The sequence below is a fragment of the Manacus vitellinus genome, unplaced genomic scaffold (assembly GCF_001715985.3).
Source record: "Manacus vitellinus isolate BGI_N305 unplaced genomic scaffold, ASM171598v3 scaffold_4_pilon, whole genome shotgun sequence".
In the NCBI taxonomy this organism is placed as follows: Eukaryota; Metazoa; Chordata; class Aves; order Passeriformes; family Pipridae; genus Manacus; species Manacus vitellinus.
In genome coordinates this window covers 23,420,434-23,437,126 of record NW_021940604.1, presented here as the reverse complement: position 1 = coordinate 23,437,126, position 16,693 = coordinate 23,420,434, and the positions used below count along the sequence as shown (strand labels likewise).

At 38.1% G+C, this 16,693-nt stretch overlaps 1 protein-coding gene across 1 annotated transcript in view; it reads right to left on the bottom strand.

Annotated features, from left to right (window-relative positions):
- PDSS2 (decaprenyl diphosphate synthase subunit 2) overlaps window positions 1-16,693 on the bottom strand; it is a 116,070-nt gene that overhangs the window by 58,375 nt on the left and 41,002 nt on the right. The window contains exon 2 of the mRNA XM_018077940.2: window positions 9,544-9,675. Coding sequence (XP_017933429.2) covers window positions 9,544-9,675 — 132 coding nt within the window. The remainder of the gene's footprint in view (window positions 1-9,543; window positions 9,676-16,693) is intronic.

Sequence of the window (16,693 nt, the reverse complement as noted above, 5' to 3'; positions counted from 1 at the left end):
CAATGCCCTGTCTACACCACTCGCAATAATATACTGTCCTTATTTTTTCTTACTGTTTACCCTAGAAGCATCTCAGAGCTGTCAAATTCCACATAAAAATCTACTCAAGGTTAAAGGCCAGATACCAATGAAGCAGCAGTAAGAAATATTCATTCGTTTAATGTATAATGTGATCAGGGTCCAGAATATGCCGTTATTGTGAGGGGAAGAGAATGAATGCTGCATAGTCTTCATACAGTCTCATATTTTAATATACATGTATTTGTGGAGTAAAATGAAGACCTTCTCCTCAACTCCACTCCAGGAGATGAAAAATTCTGTAATATCTTCAGTTACATTATATCAGAGTACTGACTGAATCATATTAAGAAAATAAATTAATTGATACAGTAAGTCTCATAATACTTCATATTGCTACAATTTTCTGAGTATTGTAGAAAATTGTATTGAAACTGCATAATTGCATTGTAAAATTTGTCAAGGGAGAAGTTAATGGGTTGTGTTTGGAACAAGGACAGTTGGTCCTTCAGCAGATGGAAAAGAATGAGAGATATTTTGAGACTGTAGGACAAATGAACTACATAGGTACAGTTACTTTAGAACTTGCAGTGAAGCAATTGGTCACATTGATATTATCATTCTGAGGGATAAGCAGTCCCTAGAGCTGTTGTGGTACAGCACTGGATTGCCCTTAGGTGATGGTTGGAAATTTCTCTTCACAAATACTATTTTATCTTTTTCTTGTAGAGAAACGTGAAAGTTCTCAAGTAGAAAACTGTGGCAAGAGAAAGATTGTACAGCAGACCACCAAAGCACAGCTCTAGTGTGTGGAGATGCCATGACCCAGAAAGGCTGTGCTAGATCTTGTTACCCACAGGTCACCTGGCCCTTCTTCAAAAAGCTCCCACTAGGGTGAAGGCAGGGCTTTGTTGCTCCCACAGCTGCTCGTGACCCACTGCAGAATTCCATCAATGCTGCTCTGGTTTTGTATGCTGTGCTGCACATCATGGCGGTCCAGCTCTCACTTCACGGGGAGGAAGAAGCTCCAAGAAAAGGGAGGGCTGGACAGACAGAGGCAGCATTATGATTCTTCCAAGGTAAGTCATCCCTACTATGCTTTCTTTGATAGTGAAAATTACTTTCTTTTTAAAATAGAAAACAAAACTCACTTTGCAATGCACATACTGCTCAGCTATCTAGTGCTAAACAGACTTATTCTGAACAAGACTTGAGCCCATATCTCTGCACTGTCTTTGATCAGCTCTAATGCAGTGCCTTTTTATTATTTTACAACATAAGGAGAGGACTTTTTCCTATTTGACATAGAATTGCTGTATTTGCACATGCTATGTATGCTGAAAACAATAAAAGTTAATGAAGAAAAGTACTGGTTGTAATGAATTAGTAATATTCTTAGATTTGTATTTGGAGTTGATTTTTATTGTTGAGGATGCAAGATGATCAATAGGAATATGTAATCAAGCTGTATGTGCTTTTCATCTCCTGAGACTCGTCTTGTAAATGAGATGAAGAATCTCATAGGATTAATCATGGAGAGCAAAATCTAAATAGAATAATTTAGAATAACCGCTTAGATTTCCTCACACTAAAAGCTATGGAAAAGCTACCAGGGATTGGGAGACAAAATTATATATTTCTCAAGGATTATAAAAGACATCACTGCTCATATTTTGACATACTTTTCCCATTATCTTTCAAACAGTTTTGTCAAGAGCATTGTACTTCTTAATGTACTTAGATATTGAATATTTTAGGATCATGCATTTTCTCTACCAGTTAATTAGCTAAGCTTTCAAAGTACATGCTAGTTGGGATACTGTACCTTTGCTGAAAGCCAGCCTTCCAGAAGATAGGAATAAGAACAGTAAGTCCCAGAGGAAATCATTTTTATGATAAAGAGTCCTAATGTGCCCCAGTAAAGGTGAGGATAGATTGTTATGGCCTATTGTTACTATAATTAGAAGTCAAACACCAATTAGCAGTTCCATTAATAAGATTAATCTCTGCAATATCTGCAGCTGAGACCCAGGGCTTGTGCACAATAAGCCAGTGTGAATTTAAAGTGCAACAGCTATTCTGCACTAAAACTCCCAGTTTGAATACTTACATCACACAAAAGAAAAAAGCTTTGCCTTCTTTGAGTTCCTACATACACTATTGATCTTACTACATTTTTCTCATTTCTTGCTTTATATTTTGTTTAAACATATTCACTGTGATTTATGTCACTGATAGGAAGAGGTGCAATGTAGCATGAGGTCTCCCAAACTCTGGTTCACAGCCACTCCCTCTGCATTGCACCAGGTCAGGGTAAATCTTAGTTTCCATTAGTAGTAAACTCAGAAAAGTAGTAATGGGGAAAAGACCCAACTTCTTACAAATACAAAAGTACTCTTCACATGACATGAGTTCATGATAGAGTTAGAAATCATTTATTTACTTCAAAATACGAAGGTAAGAAACAGTCAAATCTAATCTCCAAAGTTAAGACACTGTACAGTTCAGAGAACAGAAACTGAAAAAAAGGCAAGATCTGAAGACAAGGTGAAAAGTCACACACTTGTGCTCTTTGTATTTTTGTAGGTACCAAAATCATAATTTGTATGGCTTTCCTTTGGTTTTATTTCATTTGAGTTTTGCCTTTTACAGTAACTCTCAAATAGAATTTGTCCACAGATAAACCTACACCATAAGAGGTAAAAAGAAGGCTTTTGTAAAATGTAACAGCAAAGAAATCAAAGCAACCTCTAAGTGTCACACTGTAGCAATACCATTGTATTGCTGTACTGTAACCTCACCATCTGCACCAAAATTTACTCATGTTTGTCACGGCTTATTAGCTAAGATGCTTTGTAATGGATTCACTTTTTCCTTTCTTTCTTTTAAAGGAGAACTATCTGATTTCTTTCCATAGAGCTATAAATAATCAAACACATATTAATATGGAGACACACTTCAGTGAGAAAGTATTTAAACAATTATTTAAAATGACAAACATCTTTAAACTTGTCTACAGTAGAAAGAATCTGCTGGCAAAACTTTACTGCTGACCTGAGCAAGAGAAGATACAGCTTACACAGTAAAAGACCACTTTCGCCAGAGTAACAATGACCTGTTCCTAAACCAGAAGGTAGTCCTTTGCTATTGTAGCCATCTACTCCAACTAGAGATGCAACAGCCATCTGTGTCTGTTTGATTGTATTCACAAAGACAGGACAGAGGCTACTTGCCAACAACTGGAGCTCTCAGGGAACACAGAGCCGAAGGTGCACATCCTTATGCAGTATTTATTCCACTTTTCATGCATTTTGGAATTCTACATTCCAGAAAGCAGAACACCTTTTATAATTTCTCAATTTCCATAGGTGTGCTCACACCTCATATGCTGTTATGCTAAATACATAAAACAGAGTGTTGCCATTTCAGATTCTTCTCAACCATAAAATTCCAGTCCAACAGCAGTCCAGGCCACATACATAAGTAAAGTCAAGAAACCAGTGTTCATTTGTGCAAATTTGTGCAGACTGCGAGTCTCAAAAGCACACTATAACCAGTATATTACCTCTAAGCTTTTGACTACCCTAGTCCATATTTTTCTTTGCAGACTGAAGTTGTCCAAGGACCATCATCCACATAACCTTCAATTCCCAGGAGACAGCCTGAGTGCCTTTCATGTATACAGCAATAAAGACTGCATTAACAAGCACAGCATCACCTTTGTTACAGCTGCCATGAGTTCTAGAGAAAGAACAGAGAGAGCTGCAGATGGTGAGCTGTCACCTCAAGAAACAGAAGAGATTCCTAGTGTCCCAAAAACACAGAGCAATTTGTCCCTAATACTCAGTCGCACATCCCTAAGAGAGACAAGACCTTTATGCTTGTGTTTTCATAATAGGCCTTGACACAGTCACCATTTCTAATTCTGAAAATCTTGGGATGGAAAGTTCTTTGGATACTTCAGCTTTCAAATGACCTAAAGGACACCTAACAGGCTAGATTACGCCAACATCAATGTGGCCTCTTGTGAGCTATATATACGTGAATGCACACCAGTGACAGCATTAAACACAGAGCATGAGGCTACAGGCAGGGCTGCAGAACATTCACTTATCTGTTTAAAACACATCTTGATTATCAGCTTGGGAAGACTATGTTCTTGAAAGACCTGACCTTTGTGAAGAAAGCTAGATGAGTCTGACCTCATTGCTGACTCCACTTGCAGAAGAAGGTTGGTCTACAGACCTCCCGATATCCCTTACAACTTCAATTATCCTGTGAACCTGATGTGCTATCAACAGCATCTGGTTAACCCTAAATGAGGGTAATGGAAGGTCAAACTTTCTCTGAAGATGGCACAAAGCTCTTTGGAATACAGGGGAAGAAAATTAAGGCAAAGCTTTGTTTTCATATCTAGCAAAAAATACTGGAAGAAAGCTAGGTGGAACTGAGAAGGAACACAGCTATATGTCCTCTGCCCTTATGGACCTTAGGAATATACCTAACCCCTCCTGACTCCTTTGCGACCAAAGAATCTTTCAGAGAAAAAGCAACCTAAGGGTGAATGGTTCTCTGGTTAAGATCTGGATTTAAATTCAAAAACAGTGTTCCTTTAGAGAAGGTTAGAACAACATGACTTTGGTACAGCCACAATGACAAAAAGCATGTGAAATCAGACCGTGTGACCCATGTGTGTGTAAACCTCCCCAAAAGGGTACCCTGGGCAATTAATAAGTATTACTACTGGAATACAATGAGCAAAAGACCCATCACCATAACAAGGAGTTGGCATCTGCTGCTTACTTACTCTTAAATCGGGCTTTTATTGGAAGCAGCATCAATGCTGGTTCCAAAATCATTACTAAAACACTAAGTAAGAGGAGCCTATGTTCATGATTCCTGTCACTACAGTATTGCCACTACTCTTCTAAGCAGCAGGAAGGATTCTGATTCAGAGACAAGTTTATCCAGTGAGTACCTTCTTGCAGGAAAGCATGTTCATCTTGCAAAAAGATGAATTCCCAGAGCTAAAAAGACCAGCTGCATCATTCTGAAGAAGGGGCAAGGACAGAGCCCAGTACTGATAGTCCAAATCCAGCAATCTACTGAATTTACCAGGTGAATTTATCAGGTTCAGTATCAGTATTTTATATGTCCCCATCTCCAGTAAGATAGACACAAACGCAGAGACTGGTAGAATAAAAAAGTCTTTGCTTTTCAATGACCATAGTATCCACCATTGTCAACGCATCAGCAGATTTGACTGAAAAAAGGATTATTTTTTTTGTTTAAATCTCTGATAAGCATCCAAGGAAATCTGCAGAGCTGACTCAGTGGATGTCAGTACTAGAGGATATTTTTGAAATTGGCACTAACGGCAAAAAAAAAAAAAAAAGGCAAAACATGAGAGAGAGAAAAAGCTAACTTATTGTATTAGAGCCAAGGATACTGAGTCCTGAAGAGACAGCCCAAACCTGTTCTTTGGTGTCACTTGCATTTTAAGCTGCAATATAGAGGCTGTGTCAAGAATTCATTGCTCAATACAAAGCCAAGGTGATTCCTCAGTCTCCAGCCAGTAGTGTCTGGTGGTGCCAGACATGAAAAGAAAAAGATACCCCTTTGGGTACTTAGTGAGAGGATCCAAGCCAGTCTTAGTATCTTCAGCTGTAAGAATCTAGCTCCAATCATGAAGCATAAAGCTGTCAGTGTTTAGAGACCACATGACCCTGGAGTTCCAATTAAAAACCTCACTTTCATGAGTAAAGTAAAATAACAGCAAGCTACATACTTGAGGGAGTATACAAGTGAGTTTTGCTCTGACAGAAGGCAATGTAGTGTCAGGCTCTAGTATAATCATCTGTTAGGAAATGCGTCTCAAAGCTCTTATGAAGCTCTAGCCTCCTGTGTCTCATCTAAGGTGTTCTCTGATACCATTCATGTGATAAATTATTGTTACTTCGATTCTGCCTAAACCCAAATGGGAGTTCTGCTTTCTCTTCAGCACAGGAGTAAGGAGTTTCAAGGGAATATAGGATGCATACTTTGCTTGACTACAGGCAATGACATCAACCCTTACATGACACTGCTTGCATACTCTGTAGTGAGCACTACAATTCATCCTTATATTTGCAATGCTTCTGTAGCCAAGGAAATATTTCCTTTTAATACTAAGAGACCAGCAGAAAGTTTCAACTTTTGGAAATCTGTCCAGCACCTGAAATAGAGCTGTTTATCATTCTGCTACTTCTCTTCATCCTCTTTTGGGATCGCTGGTGCTGAGCTGGAAATAAAGCCAGGTTCTTTTCCCTGCCAATAGGAATAAAGTCAGGTTGCTGCCAACATGATGGGGAGGTGGCTGTACAGAGTAAAGCATGCCAAGCAGGCTTTTATAACATTTCCTCCCTTATCTTCAGCATGGCTCATAAGGCAATATCCTTGCATACAATGACCCCCATGGCCCCAGCTTAATGCAGGCAGATCATGACTCCTGCAAATTATGAAGTGCTAAAGCTGGAGGCAATGCTGGCCAGTGGCAGCACCATTTAACTACACTAGCCCTGTTCCTGTAACTACCTAAATTGTAATCCTCATTATTCTGGAAAATGTTGCTTCTGGTAGCAGCCATCAGTTTTGTTCCATTGTGTACCAGTGAAAAACAGATGTCCACTAAGAAGCTAGATAATCTATTTTTATACATTTAGGTCAATTGTTCCATGAATTGACATTTCTAGAGAACAGGGTAAGAAAAAAAGTTTTTGCTATTCCAAATTCAGGTCTCAGTGTCCATTTTAATTATAATTATTGTATTGCTTGTTTATATTGCCATTCAAGAACATGAAATACAGAGAGGAAGTTACACAGAACGTGCCAAAATCCAGGATGAAAAAGTCCACCACGTTTTTTGTGGTTTTCTAAGTTAAATAATTTACTACACTGTTACACCTTCCTGGTCACACATTGTACATTGACTGTAGCACCAGTTACAGGGGACTGATGTAACCTGGCTATCTGCTGCAGAACAAAGTATTTAAAGACAGTACAAGAACTGGTTCCAACACAAACACTGGGAAAAGAAAAACTGGGTGGGTGCAGTCGCTGACAAGTATCGGAACAACTTAGCTCATGCTCAGATTACAGAAATGTAATTAATTAATCACTGCTAAGTATCCTAAAATCAAGTGAGCCATATCCCAGCTAATAGTCCACAATATAATGTTCACAGCACATAAGTATCAGGCAATAAAGATGCTCATTACAGTGCCAGAAATAATATTTCCAGTAAAATATTATATATAAAGATGAAGTAATTATATGGCATGGCAACAAAAAGAGCTGTATAGTTTACAGTTGAGCTGAAAATCTGTAAGGATCTATTTCCAAAAAATGCTTTCCAACATTGGAGACTTGAACAATAAAGGATTAAGTGTATTTCTTCACTTCATATCACTGAGGGATATAGTTTGCCTTTGATATATATGTCCAATATACACACCATATATAATTACAGTGCAGCCAAGATATCACACAAAAATGTACTGGTGGAAAACAATATCTTTTTGTTCTTATTCAGAAGAAAGCAGTTTGTAAAACAGTATTTGTAATGCATTAAAAAAAAAAAAAATCACAAAAGCCCTTTAAGATGACAATTTTACAAGCTGCTTGTTCTCTTAGCTTTATACAATGGAAAAATGAAAGTCAGAAATAAGATACACATTTAAAAGTGTAGTTGCAAAAGTACTTTAAATAAAGAAAGAAATCCAAAGTCAAAAATCAAAGCCCACAGTGACTTCAGTGTAGGGCAAGAACTGATCACTCTGGCACAAAACGAAACAACGCAGCAGCAAGTTTGCTTGTATTTACACCATTCTGCAGACTTAAAGTGTCATTGAAAATCCATTTAAATTAACAACTCCACAGTTATCACTTCTGCAGACAGTAATGAACCTTGAGTGAACCTGTGTGGGCGTATTCAAAAGTGCTTCATTTTTGGAGTACCTTTGTAACTCTGAACTAGATATTATAATGGCTATTGACTTGCTCAAACTTAGATTATTAGGCTAGATTTTTGGCTGGTTGAACTGGCATCATTCCAATTATGTCCATTTACACCAAATGGCTCATTATTAATTCAAGGTCTTATTTGCTCCTTAATGAACACTTCCACTAGTCACCTTCCCAACGGCAGCTTTAAATGCTCAAACATTTCCTCCATGGTCAGAATCATCATACTCAAGAACTTACTTATCAAAAAAATAATGCTTTTTCTCTCCTTCTATGAGGCACATTTAAGGTAAACCTTTTTAGTCATTTACAAAACAAACTAAAATACCTCCTGTGCCATAATTAACTAACTAGAATTATGGTTTCATACAGCATCATTTGCATATAAATATAAAAATTTTACAACCCTAAGGGGACATTATAGATGAAACAAAACAAGAATCGAATTAAACAGCTAAAGGGACAACAAAGTCTTCCATAACAAGCCTCTTTTTACAGCCTTGTTCTTTTTCTTACTTATTGTTATTTCTGTCTGTATTAATTCATACATATTTTCCTTCTCTGCTATTTTAAGATACTACATATATTTTAACATCTTTGTTTATTTGGTCTTTTCAACTCTAAAATACTACCTCCGCATTTTAAACTAAATCAGGATACAAACATGTCACTAAGTTTGTGCATCTTCATTTAATATATCACAGTGGTCAGAAACACAATTAACATATAATACAACAGTCTTGTTTCCTCAACCAAGCAGCACACATGATTTTTCAAAAGGATTTTAAAAAATTCAAATTTTACAATTTTTCAACCAGATCTCATTACTTACTTCAATGGAACAGTTCACTGTCCAATATACAAAGGACAGCAACCACTGATTTTGATTACTGTTGTTACTAATATTAAGTATCTTAGCTTAAAAACTTAAAAAATATTTAGGAACACAATGAAGCGGAAACATCTCAGTGAAAGCCTGAGGAACAGTAGTGGTAAGTTCAGTAAATCTGCTGTGATATGCAGGAGGTAAAAGCTTTATTCTATGCTGCTGTTTTGTGGGAAAATATCCTTCAAATGGGCTATACAAAAACTTATGTGCTCAGTCAAACCAACTGGTGTCCCACAAGGCTGGATTCTCACTCTGAAATTTCTAGTAAGCACATGTACCCAAATAACATCAGAGTAAACCAAAATGAAAATACTCTAATTAAAAACATTTTCTAGCATCTTTGGTTTTTTTAATTCCAAGTACCTCTTAACATAAAATTGTCAGCTGTCTTGACCCAAATGGCCTCAATTTGGTCCTGCCCAAAAGCCACAATTAAGATATGAGCTATACAAACAGTAAAAAATGGTTTTCACTGTGGAAAGCTTATAATAAACCTGAAGAATCAAGTTTTGTGATTAGGTAAGTACTGATTCTCCTGAACAGCTGAACAGGCCACTTAAGATGTTCTGATACTACCATGAAAATGCCCATTAAATATACTTTAGGGTATCATGCTGAAGAAAGTTACTACATACCTGGAATAAATTCCACTGACCATGTTGTGCTGGAAAGAGAGCTCTGCCGTGCTGGGTCCAGCAGCTTTGGAAATCAGCAATATGACCAAACCTCGCATTTGTAAATTGTTTCGGCTGTCATACACAAAACCCCTGGAAAAAGGAAAGAAAAAAAAAAAAGGCATGTTTTCACAACCCATTTTCACTGGTCATACCAAAGTGGAAAAAAAGAAAGACCTCAGGCTGCCACCGCTTCATCAAGTCTTTAATATTCATGTTCGCAAGGAAGTAAGTTGCAATTATGAATCATGATCTTCTGTCATGCCTTCCCTGACACTTACAATGAAATACTGCTATTGCAGAGAAAAACAAGTATTCAGGATTTAATTAAACCTTGATTATTTTCAAGGAGCAGCATGTCTCTTGCATTTCACATCATGTCATGACAGGAGTATTTCAAAATAATTCACTGTGATCTACTCTAACAGGAACATAAGAGCTTTCGGTTTCTTGTCTGAAATACAAAAAAGCCAAAAGAAGCTTTCTACTTCATAAGAAGAAAGGCAAAGGAGGAATGGTACAACCAAAATCTAACCTGCTGAAAGAAAGCTGTTTAGATCAGAGCGGTTATGAACAGAGGGCACAGTACATAAAACAGGTTTCAGTATATTAGAAATAAACTTTGCAGAAACTGATGAAATATGTACAATAGAAGTTGGAGATAAATGAAGTATAGATGGACTGTTCTAAACAAAAGAACTGTTTCAAATGCTATAACTTTAAATTTGGGTTCAGAAGGAAACTACCCACAAAATTGTATTTGTTGAGAGCAATTCTAAATGACCACTTAGATACACCACCTCGGAAATTAATTTGTTTTAAAGCGAGCTTAGCTTTCCTTTTGGACTGCAACGTCTCCAATTGTATTCTTCCTGTTCTTCTCAAACTGCTTTCTACTTCCTACATTCATCAATATGGCTAAATACCGAGACAAAAGGACAATACATTCCAGACACTATTAAATTTGTAAGCTAATTTTCAATAAATAAGAGCCCATACCTCTTATATCATGCAAATATTCCTTAAATAAATCATATGAAGAACCACATTACAAATTACTAAGCACTTTAACTCATTTTATTCCAGAGTATAATTTTAGCCCTAATAACTGAAGGAAATCAAAATGGAACTATCCTTAAAACAGCTGAATGAAAACCTAGGATGTTCATATTGCAAGTTTGTTTGAATAAAGAAAACAGTGGATGCAAGCTAAAGTTTCATTTGGCATTTTGTCATTACTCCACAATGCAAGAATATATTCTGTATGCTACTTCATTAACACAGACACAAACATGAAAATAATAATGTACATAGCACCCTTCTGTGTGAAAGGTCCTGTGCTACTGCAAATAAAATCCTGACTTCTTGAGTCTTTACAGCCCATGGGGCAGGGATGGGAAAATGGCACAAAATATATCCTCTAGGAGGAGAATGAGCAGATCCATCTAGGTAGCTGGTGCTTGACAGCTACTTGATCTTCACACCCGTACTGATTCCAGGTTAATATTTCTCCCTGCAGAGAAGCTTCTGAGCTCACACTCAGTGCAGCTGCACCCTACAAATGCCATGATCAATTAAGATAATAGGAGGTCAGTATGGCTTTTTACCACAACCCACAACATTTTTAGCTCTGGTGAGATCTAACTAGCCAAAGGAGGTCATGACTTCTGTGTCTCTATAATCTGCCCACGTGCTATTTGTTTCACCTGCAGACTAAACAGGCTGGCCCACCCTGGGCAGGTCAGGTGTGCCCTTTGAGCCTGGCAGCATGACACCCCACACTCACAGCAACCCTGACTAAAATAGCACAAAAAGCAGTGAAAGGAAGATACTGTTTAACTTCCCCAAGCAGAAATTACTTTTTTTTTTTTTTGTTCAGTCCCCAGCACTTTCTAGTCCCTCAAATCCACAGAAGTTTGCACAGCTCAGATCTCTTCACACGGGCACACACTGTGGTTTTGCAATGTGCACCTTTATTTTGTTTAGAGGGTACATGTAGTGAGGGATCTTAAGGAGCAGGGGACAGCTGCTTGCCTTCAACACTCTGAATTTATAACCTGCATAACTCTATTCTCACCAAGCACATAAATACATAATTCTTTTCTTACCATGCTCCAATATACAGTTAACAGAATGCAGTCAAGACAGTCATACACTCAAAACTCCACAGATTTCCAAAGTCAGATCCACAATGAACATTAAACCACCCAGGGAAAAACAGAAAATACATATAATGAATAATAAATAGTGTGTACACATCCTGTATACAGAACTCATAATTGTTTGTGGTGGTGTAAGTACTTCTCTGGCTTGAACTTCAGTTGACCACATTACTCACGGCCACATAAGGTACACAGATGATGCAACTAAATTTAAATATATCTCCTCAACACTATTTACAACTCTATTTTTGAAGAAAATTGGTTTTAGGAAAATAATTGCTTTTTTTCCACATATCTGGTAAAATCTGAGTAAATTATTAAAGGCAGGATTCCATGAGAAATGAATAATGCCTTTTAAAAAAAGCATAGCAAATTGTAGTGATACTTTTAACAATCAGAACATTTTGTGCTCTACAGCTTGCCATGGGACAGGATATGACAAAAGTAGAGAAAAAAGGTGTCTATCACAGGATTATGAACTGGCCTTTAAAAAAGCCACTGCCTAGATAGACACTAGAAGTGAAGCACTTTTACCTGATTCAAACTAAGTGAGGAACAGAAGAAGAAAATTACCTGTGCTGAAAATACTCGAACAGGTCCACAGCAATAGCCAAAACAAGTGTTCAGAGCTGTTCAGGGGGCTTGCAACACAGCTAGCAATGAATACCTTGCATTCTTAACAGAAAACTGTTAATGAGAAGTGCAGCTGGGGGAGGGGAAGAAGAGGGAGTAACATGTCTATCATTTCTACACCTAATCATACAGCCTATATGTTACACATGGTTTGGATGTACTTTTAGACAGGATATTCTGTGAATTACCAAATCAGTAGTCAAAGTCTAACTCCATTTTCAAACATGACTGAAGTTGTGTTACTGACACATAACACATCCACACTAAAGCAAACCACATTACACTTGAAACAAATAAAGCCTATGGTGATCATCCTTTAGACACTAGAAACTACTGCAGCTACTTGACATGGCTTCAGGGGTCACATTCACATTCTGAATTAAGCTCCCCAGAGATACCCTGCACAAGTAACAGCAACACAAAAATCTTCCAGATGGTGCAATTAGTCTTGATGGGTATGTGGCAGGAGACAGGTGCCTCCAGGGAAAAAAAAAAAAAAGGTGAACTAAAAGCATCACAAATGAAACTGTGCACACAAAAAAAGATGCATCAAGCTGACACTTCTGGAAAACCTCTGCTGAACACCACAAGTGCATGCACAGGGCACCCAAAAAACCCCCAACTGTTAGCACAATTCTGCTTCCTGTAAGTTACAGGCTGGGTATCCTGCAAATGACATACTTGATCCTCAGAGGACTGCGTACCAAAAAAGGTAGGAAAGTCAAACACCTCTACAATCCAGTTTTGCAAAACATTAAGAATTAGGGGAGGGAACGGCAGGGAGGGGGGAGGAAAGGAGGGAAAGGCATTATTCTAGATATTTTCTGTGTCACAGAATAACCCATTTGAAAACTGGCAATTCACAGTTTTAAATACAGAACAGTGTTCACAAAAAATGCATCTTACAGCAGAGGGGAGAAGTGCCTGGCTCTGACACATGCGCAGTGTGACACTGTACATGCACCCGAGACTCACACCACCCACTCAAGCAATGACATGGCTAATAGCTAATGTGCTGCAAATTACACCTCCTACTACCAAAGTCCGTCTGCTGCAGAGAATAAATCAAGCAAACATGAGCATTTCACTTAGTGCTTTGTGTATTGCTCCACGTGTGCACCTATTCCAGTAGAATTTTAACCTCCAATAATTGTCAGGTTTAACTCCATTGGTAATTTACACTTTCATTAAAAAAAAAATCTGCTATTCATTGCAAGCATCATTTGTATTTTTGAGCAATCCTATTTAAATACCACAAAGATTTTAAATTATTTGCATGAGGCAAAGCCAGGTTACATTCTTAACACTTTTTTGCATTACATTAACCTGTGAATTTAAACAACAGAAAGGAAACATGGCAAATGTAACAGTTACTGGACATGGGGGTGATTTCATGGTACCAAGTGGAAGAAAAAAAAACAAACAAAAAGAAGCCATACTCGTAGGCACTAGTGCTAACTCAAATTTAACTATGTAGAATACAGACCAAATTTCGCATCAAAACTGATGTGGTAATGTATTTTGGAATGGACATAAAGGGGGTGTTAGATGTTCAGATAAATGTTGTCAGTCCCAAATGACCGAAGGAAGCAAGAGCTGCAGGATTTGCAGCTCTGTCCTCAGTCACCCAGAGGAGCCCCTCCACCATCACCCATGTGTGTGCTCCAGCCACAGGTCTGCTGGTAGGAGTTGAAGTGAACAGATCGCTGTCCTCTTCACCTCCTCTGGTGATTTTTGCCCTTCCTTTCCACGCATTTTATTGAACGTGTCCCACTGACAAGATCAATCATCTGTGTAGCTACAAGAGGAAGGAAAACAGCGAAAGATTCCATTCCTCTATATTCCCACTTCAGTTGTCAAGCGAATGGAGGAAAAAAAATCACCTGTTCACACAGCTCCAATAAAAAGCAGCTGAGAAAGTGTAACACAACCAAAATCAATTATGTTGATGAAGAAGATTTATAAGCCTAGGATAGTGTCGTTGAAAACACAGGCTAGTTTTAGGATGAAAGACAAACTATTCTAAAAAAGAAACCCCTCTAACAAATTCAAACTGACAATCCCAGATGTGACAATACAAATGCAGTTTTGAATAAACTGTAACATCTCAGGAAAGTACCTTCTATTTTGCTCAGTATAGAAGGGTTATCAGGAGGCACTCACGGCTACAGGTGCAGATACATTTAAAAAATAACCCACTTTTTTGAAGTCAATTATAACAGACAATTCTATATCTAGCACTAGAGGTAAGGCATGGAGCTACTCAGCAAGATTGTCAGCTTCCTTATTAGAAATGCAAGAAATACCGGCCTAAGGGCTTTTATCCAATTTGCTTCATTAATGACTTGTCAGAAGTAAATAAGAGAAAACTCTCAGACATACTCAGTTTTTAAAGAGATGTTAAACCACTGCATATGCACACAGGATTCACCATATGACCATATGATCACACTCAAACACGCATATGATGACTCAGAACATTCAATCTTACATATGTGGTATATGCTAACAGCAGTCTACAGCAACTTTTTTTCACCTGCTACTCAAGTTTCAAGTATATATTCAATACCCTTCTGCACAACATATCTCCAGAACGAATTAAAAACCCCGGTCCATTCCAACGTCCACAGCCAAATGCATAGAGAAGAATCAGCCTTGACATGACATGTGCTTTGAGCATGGGCAAAGGGAGGGATGCTCTGCAACCCACATGCCACCTCATCTTAAAAGCTCACTGGAGCTGCAGAAGAGAACATGTGTTTTAGGAACTTATTCCTGGACTTGGACAACCAAACATCTCTTTGCATATGGAAAATGAGTACTGAGGCTGGGGGAATTTCTTTACCTGAAAAACCGAGTTGTGATGGGGATGGGGCTCATCACCATAACTATCATGTAACAGCCTGGTAATTAAAAGGTTTATCCAGTAAGAGCAGACTTGTCTAAGGTGTCAGACCAGGCGTGGAGGAACTGATGTTCCCGTCCCTCTTTGTGGGAAGATCTTATGGCATGGTACAAGGGAGTCTTTAATAGCACTTCTGCTCTCCCTGTCTCCAAGCAAATGAGGGGTCTCACCCCATTAGTTTGTGAAGCCAATCACAAAGAAACACAAGATTTCAGACAAAAAACCCAAAAAGGACTCTGGTGTGAAGATGACAGAGGTCTGTCTGTGCACTGGATTTTCATCCAAAGCAACTTTTGAATAACTTTGACCACCACACAGTGGGATGCTTGTACAGTTAAAACTAAGCCAAAATGGTAACTTAGCCATGTGCAAAAGAAGAATGATTGTGGTCCAGTGAGAAAGTACTTGCTTCAAAATTGTGGGCTCACAATTCCATCTCTACAGGCAGAGTCACAGAAAAACTTATGCAGGAAACGTGGTATCTGTGCTTCCATTTGGCTAGTCTTGAACTTAGGGATACTTGGGAATGAATTGCAACCAAGGCCTTCAATGAAAAACCAAGGCCTCAAAATGCTCAGTTCCACAAAGGAACTCCATAAATTTGGGTACCTTTTCTTCCATTTATGAAGTCTCAGACATCTACTCAGCTGGAGAGAGTGGCTAAAAATCACTCAATGTACACTTAAAATACAGCTTGTATGAAATTTAGGTATTCAAGAGTCCCAGAAAGCCACATAAAGTGTGTCTTAAAAATAGTCTTCACAAACTAAATAGAAATGTAACAAAGACGATCTTCATTGCTTTATTTTGGAAGAAGGTTGCAAAGGCATACCTTCTTCAACAGAAAGCTCCTGGAGGAGAGCTCCTAAGGTCCTTTCCAACCTGAGCGACTCTAGCTGCTCAATTTTCATGCAATATTGCTTACAAAGAGAAATATTTTTTAATTAAAAGTGAAAAATTTCAAAAATTTCATCACTCTATTGCTTACTAAATGTGATCTTCACAGGGACTGGGAGTGTAGAAAACTATATTTCCAGGCAGGTGGCACATAGAATTGAGAGTCAATTGCATCATTCCCAGAAGTAATTTATAACAAGATAAATTTCTAGGAAAAGCCACAGCACCCTTCAATATCAGACGAGAGACTGATCCCTTTCTGCAGCTGCTACATGCACTCATTTCTCCCAGTTTTGGTATCTATCCCACATTATTGCACTACTTTCAAGAAGAAAATTCCAAGAACCTTTAAAACACAACAATGATCACAAAAGAGAGAAACTTCTAGGAAAGTACAAAAGCCAGAAGGTCAAATAAAATTGTGGAGATTCAAATGGGCAAGATCCCACAAAAATCAAACCTTATCCAAAAGATGAAGTTTAAGAAACGACAGCTTTTTGAGCAGGTACAAAGT